The 13,566-nt window shown below is 37.7% G+C and overlaps 1 protein-coding gene across 1 annotated transcript in view; it reads right to left on the reverse strand.

Annotated features, from left to right (window-relative positions):
- Nucleotides 1-13,566, reverse strand: part of LOC134578530 (mucin-17-like) — a 65,211-nt gene that overhangs the window by 29,576 nt on the left and 22,069 nt on the right. Inside the window, exons 19-30 of the mRNA XM_063437511.1 lie at nt 9,520-9,572; nt 8,940-9,040; nt 7,666-7,817; nt 7,361-7,499; nt 6,445-6,555; nt 6,160-6,339; nt 5,118-5,357; nt 4,516-4,672; nt 3,605-3,733; nt 2,975-3,125; nt 1,284-1,324; nt 196-441 (exon numbers count right to left, since the gene is read on the reverse strand). Of these exons, the coding sequence (XP_063293581.1) occupies nt 196-441; nt 1,284-1,324; nt 2,975-3,125; nt 3,605-3,733; nt 4,516-4,672; nt 5,118-5,357; nt 6,160-6,339; nt 6,445-6,555; nt 7,361-7,499; nt 7,666-7,817; nt 8,940-9,040; nt 9,520-9,572 (1,700 nt within the window). The remainder of the gene's footprint in view (nt 1-195; nt 442-1,283; nt 1,325-2,974; nt 3,126-3,604; nt 3,734-4,515; nt 4,673-5,117; nt 5,358-6,159; nt 6,340-6,444; nt 6,556-7,360; nt 7,500-7,665; nt 7,818-8,939; nt 9,041-9,519; nt 9,573-13,566) is intronic.

Consider the following 13,566-nt stretch of genomic DNA (forward strand, 5'->3'; position numbering starts at 1 on the left):
ATAATAATAATAATAATTTATATGTATGAGCCTTACTTTTCAATACACTACAATTCACTGGCTTGTTACTGAACTCCAGTTATTAACAAGTGTCTTTAAAAAAGATTTATGAAGTGTAAGTTTTCTTTTCTTAGTTGGGAAACAATATATTAGGTAGCATGCACTTTATTTTATTATACATTTTACATAATGTACCTTTTGTGACTGTTGTAATGTTTGGACTCGTGACTGAAGGAGTAGTTGTTACAGTAACTGGAGAGGTGGTAGAGAAGCTGAATGGTGTGGTGGGTACTGATGTAGTAGTAGTAGTAGAACAGTTGTCAACAATTCTTGTGATGTTTCCATCAGAGCAGATAGCTGTAAAACAACCTCCTAAGCCATCGGTAGTTTTGTAGATTGTGGCATTGTTCTTAAACATCCGACCATCATAAAGGCAACAATCTGTAGAAAAGGGGTGTCTTTAGTAAGCAGAACCAGTTAAATATATATATATATATATATATATATATATATATATATATATATATATATATATATATATATATATATATTTATATTTAAGTCTTACAGATACATTAATGGAACACTACAAAAAACATATTGTTAAGCATTGCAGTAGCTATGATGCCAGGACTACTCTGGAACTTCCTCCTCCCAGTTAGTAGTAAAACTATTTTATAATGGATTGACTTCTTACTTGGGGTCTTCAAGGCACTGCTCCCCATCCCCACTACAGCAACAGGAGAGCTTAAAGCTCTTTGTCTTAGCCAATCATGGTGCTGCAGGGCTTAGCTTATTGGCTAGGAGTGATCAGCTAATTCGCTCAGTCAATGTGTTAGCCCTGTACTTCAAGACTTAGCTCAAGAGAGCTAAAGGAAACACCTAAGTAGGAGCTGCATGCTCTCCTGTAGCTGTGGTCAGGGCAGGAAGAGGAGCATGGTGGAACCCAGGATGAAGTCAAACCATTCAAACACAGTTTGACTATATACAATGAGGAGGAATGACAGGGTACTCATGGTGCAATCATCAGCACAGTGTGCTCTTTTTTTTCATACACTGCTAATTCCTTGGTCAATTTATCAATTTTTTTTCAGTTAAATAAAAAAATATTTCTATAGTAATGTTCACATAAATATTTTGCCCATTAAGCTAAGCAACATCATTATTATTTTAAAAATGCAAATTCGTAAAGGTAAATTGTTTGATTACTGACTATATCCATTTTAGCTATGAAAAAAGAGTCAGTCTGATTTTTCAAATCATATGAAAGAAAAACAAAATACCTGTGAGGTCATAACATTGTTCTCCATTTTCTGTGCAGTTACTAAAGGTAGAAGGAAAGTGCTTATTAGTATTATATTGCATTTTAAAGAAGAATTATTTATGGAAAGCAGAGTAGGTACCTGCTTATAGGCACCTGTCCTGTCCTCAAGATGTACTCTTAAGAGCTTAAAGGGACTATTCATCTATTCTAGTGATCTGAGTGACATGTCCAACTGAAAACATTGTCATTTTGAAGGAATCGCAGGATTAACTAGTCTCTAGTGGGTGTCATTCTGGCAGCCACTAGAGGAGTTTCAGCCAAAATAGTGGAGTAAAAATATTCCACTATTTAAATCAGATGGTCTAAGGGAGATCATATGATTGGCGCGGTGCAGCATTTTGCTAAACATGTGCAATAGCTCTCCAGTGCTTTACTATGCTCTAGATCAGGCTTCTCCAAACTCCGGCCCTCCAGATGTTGCCAAACTACAACTCCCATGATTCTATGATCTCAAAGAGATGGAGTGGAGCACCTGAGACCAGTATCGCAAGTGAGAAAAGATGAATAAAACTCACCTTTTAACCCCGGCAGTGTGGGCATGATCACCTAAATGATGACTCGGCCACTGTAGCTTTAGGAATACACATTTGTACTTGATTTAATATGTTTGCATAATATTTGAAAATTATTTCATTTTTTATAGACTTTTAAAATTATTTTTTAAAATATAATATTAAAAATATATTTTATATATATACTTTTTAAAAAAAAACATTTTTAAATAAAATATTAAAATATTTTTCTAAATATTACAATCTGTGTACTGAGAGGAAGTGATGCCACATTACATCCTCCTACCACTGCTGGGACAGCAAGGAGAGCTTAAAGGGTTGTTAGATAATGGGTCTGCTGTGTGATAGAACTTTAATGCATTTCAGATGGGGAAATATTTCTCCCCAAAAGGATTACTTAGATTTAAAGTGCCCTTAGGGCTGGTAATCAGTACTTCCTTAATTTCCTTGAAGGCAAGCCTGCAACTCCATATGAATCAAATGAGGAATGTGGTGAACCCTACACATACATTCTCAAGCAACTTAGTCATATCATCTTAGTAATGAAAAGCAATGAACACAACATTCAAGACTATAATATATACTTAGGATCTCTATGTAAGAAATACAGTATATATTTGTTGTATTCTAGATTTTTTTTTATTTTTTTGTTTGATTGAACTATATAATAAGAAGAACGAAGGTAAGTATATTGTATTATGTTGTTATTTTACACACCTTTAAAAGAGCTTAGTCACCAAACACCAAATTACAACACAAACTGAATTGCAAAAATGTAGGCTAAAATCTGAGATTTTTTTGAGAATCTTGCTATTAACTATTACTGCCTACATTTTATAATTCAGTTTTCAATTTTCTACAATTCCGGATTTGGTGACTGTCAAAATGCATATGTTGCTGTTCTGAATTCCATGTGTTCTGAATACCAGGCTATGAGCGTATATGGGTGCACTCATGGCCTGTTAGCAGAACTAAGGCAACTGCCTAGGACCCACGAAAGAAGGAGCCCTGGATTGAATCACCTTTATGCAGCATGTGGCAGCACCTATTAGGTGCTTATCCTAGAGACAATAGAGTGTCCTAGAGTGTTCTATGCTATTTTTGGATGCATTATATATTTTTCCTAATTGTTACTTGCCAGGCTGTGCATGTTCCATTCCTTGTAGGAGGCATTTGTTGTCCAATGGTATAACTTTTGCCATATTTATCATAACAGTTACAAACTGGCACACATTGCATTAAATCTTCATCGAAGTAGGGCTTGTCTTCAGGGCAATTGGGGTAGCAACCTGCAAATACAAAGAATATATTTAAAACATATGTTCTGTATGTTTTGTAACAACTGAGCATCTATTATATAGTGACAATATGTACATACTTGACACAATGTAACTTTGTGTAGAATGCCTAAACATCAAGAATTGGTGAAGTCGCTTCAAACTACTTAATAGCCAACAACATTTCAAGAAATTACTACTCTATGATTTTTATATTGAATATATAATATAAATAAATAAAATAAAGGAACATAGGCTGGAGTTGATCCATTCTCTTTAATGCCTTATACTGACAATGTGTTCTACAAAACATGCAATAATGCTAAATCAATTAATAAATAAAAAAGCTTCTATCACTTTAAATTCTAACATTTGCTACTAACACCCATGCTTTGCAACCTCTGCAGTAGATTATTCCCAAGCCAGGAAGTGTCTCATCCTTTCCCGATGCTGACATAATTGCATTGTTGCCTATTTAAAAAGTATCTTACCTTCCAAGCCTGGTAGATGGTGGTAGCAGGTTCCACTTGGGTTACGGCAGGTCTTCAGGCATGGTGCCCCACATGGTTTGTAGTGCCATTCACACTGCCCTTCAAGGTTGTAGAAATCACAGAATAGAGCTGTTTGGAGGGGGGGGGGGGGGAATCAACATTTGCTTAATTATAGAAGAAAACCAAAGAAACTGGAGAAAAAAGATCTGTGGAATCTGAGAGGGGCTGTGTATTTTTACTATTTATCTGCCCTGTTACGTCAAAAAAACAACTGTCTTTCTCTAGAAAGCATTTTGTTTTCTAGAGATAAGAAGTTGTTTTCTTGACATTGAAAGTAAAAAAAAAAAAATATTATATGGCAAGCTTTCTGCCAAAATATATCAAAATAATATATCATTATATTATATTATATTGTTTTGGTCTGTCCAGAAATAATTAGCTTATGCACAATTATTTTTGACACATGAACACATTTGTGTATTTCATTCACAGAAATAGCATTTCATATTTAATTATATCATTATCTTAAAAGTCGATTAAAACATATATAGCACAATGTTAATTATGTATACTCTCTTTCTACTTCGATTTTTTTAAATTAGTTGAACCTGAAAATCTTCAAATTCTAACCCAGTAGTAACTCATTATGAAGAAAAAATGTGTTGATACTAATGTGAAACCTTGCAGAAATCAAAACTTGTCAGCATATAACCATATAACTGAGTCACCTGTATGCAAGCAGAATATTTACTAGTAAGAACATCAAGCACCATTAAATTCCTCAGAACCTGTGACCATGAAAGTCTATTCTTTGACAAGAAGACCCCAATAATGCAGTGGAATCCCCAAGATGAAAGTTGCAACCCTCAGGGTCTTTGAATAGCTATGAAATAGTTTTAAGTAATACTCACGACACATGTTTGGTGTTCTCCAACTAACGCATACGCCAGCTTCACTGCAAGCTTGGGCATATGAGGCTACAGCTGTACAGAAGCACTCACAATCTCCACCGGTGTCACAAGCACAGGCATCATTAACACAAGTATCATAATATTTAACTGGGTCCACCTGTAAATAGAGCTTGAATAATAAGTGGTAGTCCTTACTTAGTCCACTGTTCTAAGCATATTGTTTAGAAAAATAGGTTGATTTATCAAGTGTTTAATTGGTATAGACCAGTGTTCTGTTGCCCTTAATATTTTATTATTTTTCCAAGACACCCCTAGTCAAAATTTGTAAGTTGTATATCTAGTGCTATAGTGTAATGTACAGTGTTGGTGTATGAAGGGGTGCTTGTGTACATTCATTGTGTTTTAATACAGGGGTGTCTGAGACTAATGTTCACTTTAAATGTGGATGTACATTTGTGTGAAGTTTTTTGTTTGTTTTTTTAAGCTGACAAATTTGCCAGTTCCAATTTAAATGTTATACTCTCATTGAGCATCCCCATTACAGCTGATTTAATATGTGTTTTATTAGTTAATTTTCATAAAAAAACATTACAATTCCATACCAGGGGGTGGCAAGTCGAGAAGGCTGCACTAGTGATGATGCTACATTGTCTCTGAGCCCATGATTTTCTGTATGGATTGAGATTGCAAGGATCGTTGAGGTTAATTGCATCTATGCAACTTGGTGAAAGTTTCCAGCTGTTACCAAATTCAAGTACATCTCCTACTACTGAGAAACTCCTGGTGGTGAAATCATTATTAGCGTTTCCATCATAGTTACCACACAATCCACACACTTTACCCTGAAAACAAGAGATGCACAATTAGGTGGTTGGTGAAGCCAACACAAATATCAAAACTATTCAAAAATGCAAGCTCTGCATTGCAAATATTATATGTATAACCCACCAGAACTATAATGCAGTAGTTTGTAAATTCAATTTAATCTATATTGTGTCCCCCTTATGTGTTGTCATTAAAGCTACAGATCAGAGTAACTAGATGATATTAGGAAGGGCCTTTCCAACAAAATAGGTCATGTGTGGCTCAATATTCTGGTTCTGTTATTCGTTTGCTACAAGTGTTATGGTCAAGAAAATCTTTCTAGGACATAGTGGTCCTACATTATCCATGATCCAATTACACCCATACATACAAGTTTTGGGTTTTCCAGGATGGGGCACTAGTGAGTCACTAGTGAATGTAAGGAATAAAATCCTCTTCTATATGTTGGAATCACCAGCTCAAATTTTTAAAAACCTGGTCTTGAGCTGTGGATACTTTCCAGTAAGTTCATTCTTTGAACCTAGGATGAATATCTTCTAATAGACTTTGAAAGTCTAATAAGCCTAACTGTTACCATCAAGTTCAGTAAATTCTCAATACTGAGGATCTACGGATGCTTATATAATCATTGTATGCCCTACACTTGCACCTCTCTGTACATTTCACGACATCTTCAGGCACACTGTCTTGGCAGAGATACAGAGGAAACCACTAAACCATTGAAAATATCCCGTGTCTGTTGCCAGGACTTATGTGACTAAAGAGACTGCAAATATATGCATGTTTTCTTGAATAATATCAGTATTTATAATAATTTACCTGGAAAGTTGACTCAAGCTTGATAAATATAGTTGTCTTCTTGTCCCACACCAAAACCAATCCATTCAATGCTTCGATTACCAAATATATTCCCATCTGGTGAACCTTGTATGGCACATATTGTCCAACATCTCTCTGGACCACCTCAAATTTCTCATCACTGAGTATAAATTCATAGTTCTGAAGGGCAAAATAAAAACATATTTAGCACATGTTTGTTATCTTTCTACTTTAAAAGACATACAAGATGATAAGAGAAAAACATTCAAGAGGATGATTACTTACTCCTAGATAAACCTTGATAGTTTTCGAGCATGTCGTTCCTGTGGATCCGCATGGGATATTTTGTGTGATTACTCTGAATGTACCAGAAGTAGAGTCACTGCTACAATAATCCTAGCATTTAAAAAAAAAAAAAAAAATCAGATTTTCCGTGTATCTAAAAAGGAAAATTAGCCAGGTAGAGTTGCAGGATGCATAGCAAAGAGTCAAATTATGTTATCAGTTAGAAGAAAAAGCAAGGGCAGAAACAATTGCCATAGTCATAGAAACATAGAAACATAGAATGTGACGGCAGATAAGAACCATTCGGCCCATCTAGTCTGCCCAGTTTTCTAAATACTTTCATTAGTCCCTGGCCTTATCTTATAGTTAGGATAGCCTTATGCCTATCCCACGCATGCTTAAACTCCTTTACTGTGTTAACCTCTACCACTTCAGCTGGAAGGCTATTCCATGCATCCACTACCCTCTCAGTAAAGTAATACTTCCTGATATTATTTTTAAACCTTTGTCCCTCTAATTAAGTCTTAATATATAAAATAATTTTAGAACAATTAAATTGAGGACAGGTAAAGTATTATGAAGACTGAAAAGACTCTAGAAAAACTGAAACTAAATCAATTTTTTCAAGGTTTTTGGGAAGCTGCCTGGTGTGTGATTATTGGAAATTGGGTAATTGTTCCAAATAATTTATTATTTATGCTAGCCTAAGTGTTGTAATTTAGTTTTGAATACTAATCACAGTTAAAACAAGGCAGGAAATGTCTTAGAATGTAATGTTTAAAATTCGAAAAGGATAAGTGTTAAAATGTTAAAACTTAAATGGAATGGTAGGTGATAATTTTATTCTAGAATAGAGAGAAAAAGAGAAGTTGGTAGAATTATCTAGATTTTTTTATGGTAGATTGGAGATATTTACCTGAGCCAATGTATACTCGCAGTCCCCATTGAAATTATATCCTTTGTTGTCAAATGTAAGGTAGTGACCATCTCCATACACAGTACACGTTCCCAAACATGCCTCACTGGTACAGACCCAGTTTCTATTTACACAGGTACTATAAGAAAAAAAAATAGTTTTTAATTACCAAAATGTCATAGATGTTGGCCTCAATGTTTCTAACGTTTTTTTGTTTTGTCTGTGATAACGTGGATATTTTTAAATTGTCAACTTTTAAAGAGTCAGATCTGAATCTTCAGTAATCAAACGTTAAATATACGCACCATGTATTGCATTTTACGGTGATACTAGAGCCAGCTGCAAATACTTCGTTGTTGTGTGCGCATGGACATTCATCTGCTCTAATACATCCTCCATTATCATCAGCTACCAGTCCATTAGGACAAACACAGCCAGATACACATTGTGTGCTATACTGTAGATGGCAACAAGAAAATACATTAGATGAAACAGGTAATGTTTAAAGCATTTTATTTTCTATTCGTAAATATGTGTATATCTAAAAATTTCCATACCCTGCACAGGTATTTGAAACTAAAGTATCAATTTCTTTTTCAGTATGGGGTAACCATGAATGTTTGTTTAAAAATGGAAATATGCATGTTCCTTCTCTTGTAGTACAATGCAAAAAGGGTTAAACAATTAGCCTACAACAGGCATAGGCAACCTTCGTCACCCTAGATTTTTTGGACTACACCTTCCATGATGCTTTGCCAGCATTATGGGGGTAAGAGCATTATGGGGGTTGTAGTCCACAACATCTGGGGTGCTGAAGGTTGCCTATCCCTGGCCTACAATATAAATTACTTGAGATAGAAGATTATGGTAAGGTTAAGGGAGAGCATAGGTTTAGAACAGGGCTGCCCAAAAGGTAGATCGCCAGATTTTGTAGAACCAAAACTCTCAAGATGCTTTGCATGCCTCTACTTGCCTTTAGATTACAAAGAATCATGGACGTTGTAGTTTTAAAACATCTGGGGATCTACCAGTTGGGGACGCCTGGTTTAAAAGGTTTTAAGTCCTGTTAACCCTTAGACCCTAACTCTATTCAAACTGAAATCCTTAGCTCCTAATATTGCTTACTCATACAACTTCTGCAAGAGGTACACAATGCTGAACCTTACTTTATTGCATGTTTTCTGTAACAAAGTGTAACATCGCCTTTGGCTTTAGCTTTAAAAAATACCTCTTCCTGTGCTTTCCAATGCTCAGCATCATTTAGGCCCTTTTTTTTTGTCAAGGATACTGCTCCAACACTTTTATAGTTACCTCACCTAGCTACCTCCTATTTGTATAAAGATTAAATACCTGCATATTAAGTTGCCCTTACACCTTGACCAAAGCTCTATGTTTCAAGTCACAACATTAAAAGCAGCTACAGTCCTCATATCTTTTAATAAGCAAAGTTGATTTATTGAGACACATAAAATTAGTTCTTATAGGTTTCAATGAACGTTGATATTATAAGCTTGTTTATGCTGTAGATAGAACTACCCGTTCCACTTATTTGACTGAATGAGTTCATCTATGGACTTACGCAGTTCATGTCAAAGGTTTGACAACTTTTCTGACATTCTGATCCCTTGGTTCCAGCAGTTTGGTTGGTGCAATCAAAATAGACCTTTGGAGCTGCACAAACTACACACAAGAGTAAATGGAAAGTTAGGATGATTCAAGCAACAAACCTTATCCATTACACCTGCTTCTTTTTACATTATTTTACATTACATTTTACATTTTCTTTTTATAATTTTACTATAGTCAATCCACTTGTTACTACAGAATGTTGAGAACTACCGTACAGGGTATAGAAAAAAAAAATATTTAAAAATCAAGAATTATTATCATTTGTGTAATTAGGTTTACCTGCAAGATTATAACCTTATGGGACATATTTAGGATGAGTTCCTGCTCTGACCTACTATGCCAATATTTGTATTTACAAATTATAATAATTGATCATTTACATTATATTGATTTATATTTTTATCAAAACCTATAACCTTGCACAGGTGTAAACTGAGTTAATCACTTCTTAATTTCCCCAAACCTTCAAAAATGACTTTAAAATAAATAAATAAACACACAAGTGTGCTGGAATTAAGAAGTAAATGTACCTGTAACTGGAGGTTGTTGTCCAATGCAGTCCAATGTACCCCTGGTACAGGTGCTAAGATAGAAGAACAAGAGGCATACCTTGGTTAGAATTCTGACGCTCTCCACCAGAATAGTACTTTTTTTTTGTTGCTCCACCGTCCCCTTGAGTCTTGCTTCACACCCATCATCCCATTGTGTGTTTGTCATAATTGTCCATGAATCTCTTAACCCTCTCTACCCCCTAAGTGTGTCTATCAAACTCCCCTTATTCATTTGTGTTTCCATTAAGCCTCTCTTTGCCCCTTTGTGTGTATCTTAACCCCTCCCCCCTGCTCCTTTGTTTTTCTATTAACTCCTGTTAGGAATAGTATGTCTACTATTTGGAAGACTGGCAGTTGCTCTCACTTTTGACACTCTTTGCCACTGCCCCATCCTTATGTTAGCTAAGCTTTAGCATTTGATACTAATTTATCATTACATTGTGTCTGATATCTCTTGCTTCTTATACCCAATGGAAGAGGAAATGGGGAACATATACATATATTGCAATCATATGAGAGTAACACAAACCAAGCGACTTTGCCTGGATTAACAGAGTCTGCATCAGATGCTAGGGAACCAGGGCAACCTGACATCAAGTGGGAACAAACCATGCCTGGACATGAAGTGAGAACCTAGGCCTGCTTGACTGCAAGTACAACAGCATACCCAATCAGAGAGGCTACATGAAATGTCTATTGGAAATATGGATGAATAAGAGACCTTCCTCTACACTCATTACAAAATATTTGAACATTGTCAAAAGGAAGCTAGAGTTAACCGGAATTAGAGGGACTACACAAAACACCATGCATGAGTCATGAGAAAGAATATACTTACAGAGATGCCAACCTGAATTTCTGCTCTAAGACAGCAGATATAAGAATGATGATCAATATTATCAGAGATAGTATGCTAGCAGTATGCCCACAATCCCGACCAAGATCATATATGCCATAATGGTCCTCCTGGACCACATGATCAGGCTAAAGGAGAAACTAAGACTGGAAGCCAAGATAAAGGCAACAAGTAATGAAGTTAGTAAGGTGATTCAACTCCACAGATGTGGAAATATGTTGGCTACTAAGGAAATACAAGGGAAAGCCCATACCAGAGGCACTGGAAACAACTAATCAAAGGCTGACAGCCTGCAAGGAGTCAGGACCCACCCAGAATAGAGACTGAACAGTACTGGGAGAAAGAAGCATCTCATGACACCATGGCCAGGTGCTACTAACCTAAAAAAGCAGACCACTGCAGGCTCTCTTGAACCAGTCACCATTACAGTGGGAGACATCCAATAATGTCTAGCCCACATGAAAGTGAGTTGCTCAGCCCCAAGACCTGACATGATTCACACCTACTGAATAAAGAAACTAACAATGCTACATGAACATCTAGCAGCACAAATGAATTAGCTACTAGCTACAGGTTCCCCATGCAGAACAATAATGAAGGACCCTCACAAGTAAACAACACCATCTACCCACCAACCAATCGCTTTCCTCCCCACAATATGTAAGGTCCTAGCCTCCAAGATTGATGCGTCAATACATGAGCAATACTCAGCAGAACATTGGAAACAACAACATTAAAACATTAACAGCTGGTAAATCAGGTAATTTACGCAATTCTAAGACCATATCTATGCACATCTTGGTTTGACTACAAGAAAACCTATGACCCAATGCCACACATGTGGATACTGGAATGCTTGACCCTATACAAGGTAAGGAAGACCCTAATAACTCAATGGGCAAGTGGAAAAATACTCTAGAAGCCAATATAAGTGAACATCAAATATGGCATAAATAGGTGATGTGCTATCCCAAGTGCTGTTCTGCATAGCTCCCAACCCCATTAGCCAGATTATCATGAAGGAGTGGAGTGTGACGAAACCAACCTCGCCACTGGGCATTGGAGAAGCCTGTTTGCCCGCCTCCTACCTGCTGACTATGGCCCCTTGAAAATTGGTACATTTAGAGAACTATATTTGGGCATATTGTATTTTATTGTGCGACTGCTGGCCCTTTAAGCACATTGAATGGTATTTTATTGTACTGCTGCTGGCCCTTTAAGAACTGTCTGGGGACATATTGAGACTTTGGGTAACAATACCCTTTAAGACTATGGCCCCTGAAAAGTATGAACTTTTATTGTGTGTGTATGGCCCTTTAAGAACCGTCTGGGGACATATTGTGACTTTGCTGAACAATGCCCCTTTAAGACTATGTCCCCAGACCTGTAAAATAACTTGTTCCTGGCTTTCCCACATTTGGTTCAGTAAATAGGGCTTACTGAACCAAGTACCACATAGGCGGACCACCCAGAAGTTAAAGTGTGCAGGCAATTTACCTCCCAGGCTGTGAGGTTACTGCAGGTTAATTGCACGTGGCGGCGGCCATCTTTGTTCAGTCGAATGCGGTCAGCGGTGTATGCTAAAGATTCTGTGGAACTAAAATCGGCTACACATTTTACCGAACACCGCTGACCCTTACCTTCTTCCATACTGAACTTGCAGCTCCAGAGACTAAGTCCCGTTCGAAATGGGACTTAGTCGTTTTTTCGCATGAAATTGACCGGCCGCACAGCCCAAATCTATGGAACTGTTTTGGGCAGGAAAACGTGCTTGCGGTCGGTCATAAAGGGACCTCCAGCTAACTTTTGATCCGCTGGAGGGATTTGGCTGAATTTTGGAAGGGTGTATGTTTAAAATGTGCTGATTCTAAATATATGGTTTTTGGGAAGATTGGATGTACGGTTTTAAAGTTATAGCACATGTATAAAAACTGTATTTTCCCTGGCTGTAATAATTATGTTAACTGGTTATCTGAGGGGAGGGAACTTGTGGGTTGTAACCGTTATGCTATTGGCTGTTTTACCCCGCCCCTGTGGGCGGTCTTTTATGTGTAAGATGGAAATAAAAGCAGACTGGGTGTGCTAGCACCTCAGATCATCTTGTACCTTCATGAAGTTTCGGCTCATGTTTGGGGGATTGGAGAACTACACTCTGGGGATTGCTATAATCACTATACTCCCCAGGGTATTATCGCTGAGCTCTGCTAAGAGCTGTTCCTGTGCCTGCTCTCTGGAATTCGGAGAGGTCCATCTACTGGAAGCTAGACCCTGGTCTTGGGTCCAGAGTGGGTAGCGTGGCGAGACCCCAACCAAGCTGCGGCGGTTCGTGGGAGTCTACAGTGGTTATGGTGTCTGGTGGAGTGCTTGGAGACCTCGGAAAGCACTAGGAGCATCCGTCAGCGGAGGGTACCCGGTCGGGGTGCCAGCGGTTCCATTACATGGAGCTTCCATCAGCCACCTTCTCTACATAGACGACACCAAGTTGTATGCCAAAAGTGAATGGCACATTGACTCACTGATACGCCTAAATAGGATATAAAGTACCTCCAGGGAGTCACACAGATCCTGAAGTCCTAGCTCCTTTGCAAGAACAAAATCCAAGCTAGTCCTACTAGTCACTAGGTACCCAGCTGAAATAATAACCTGGCCGAGAGAAGAGTTTGCTACCATGGATGTCATGATCCGAAAACTACTCAATATGAATGAAGGATTCCACCTAAAATAAAGCACTCAGAGACTTACAACAGCCGGATGGAAGGAGGTTGGGACCTGATGAATGTCAAAGCCACAGTCCTGGATGAAATACAGAGCATCCACAAGTACATCACAAAGATGACTGTCAAAGGTGAACTGATAAGGGAATGCCTGTGACAACAACAGATAGAGGACGGAGAAATGAAGAGGCTCCATGGCAAGACAAATCTCTTCATGGGGTGTACCACAGGCAGACAGTGGATGTGGCTCACATTGTAAAATCCTACCAGTTGTTGAAAAATGCAGGACTGAAAGGCAGCACTGAGGCATTAATCCTAGCAGCACAGGAACAGGCACCGAATCAATGGAAGCAGGGGTCTACCACATCAGGCAAGACCCAATGTGGGTCCAAGGTGCAGACAGTGCAAATAGGTCTCTGAAACAATCCAGCACATAGTAGCTGGGTGCAAGATGTT

This window comes from Pelobates fuscus, chromosome 12, assembly GCF_036172605.1.
Source record: "Pelobates fuscus isolate aPelFus1 chromosome 12, aPelFus1.pri, whole genome shotgun sequence".
In the NCBI taxonomy this organism is placed as follows: Eukaryota; Metazoa; Chordata; class Amphibia; order Anura; family Pelobatidae; genus Pelobates; species Pelobates fuscus.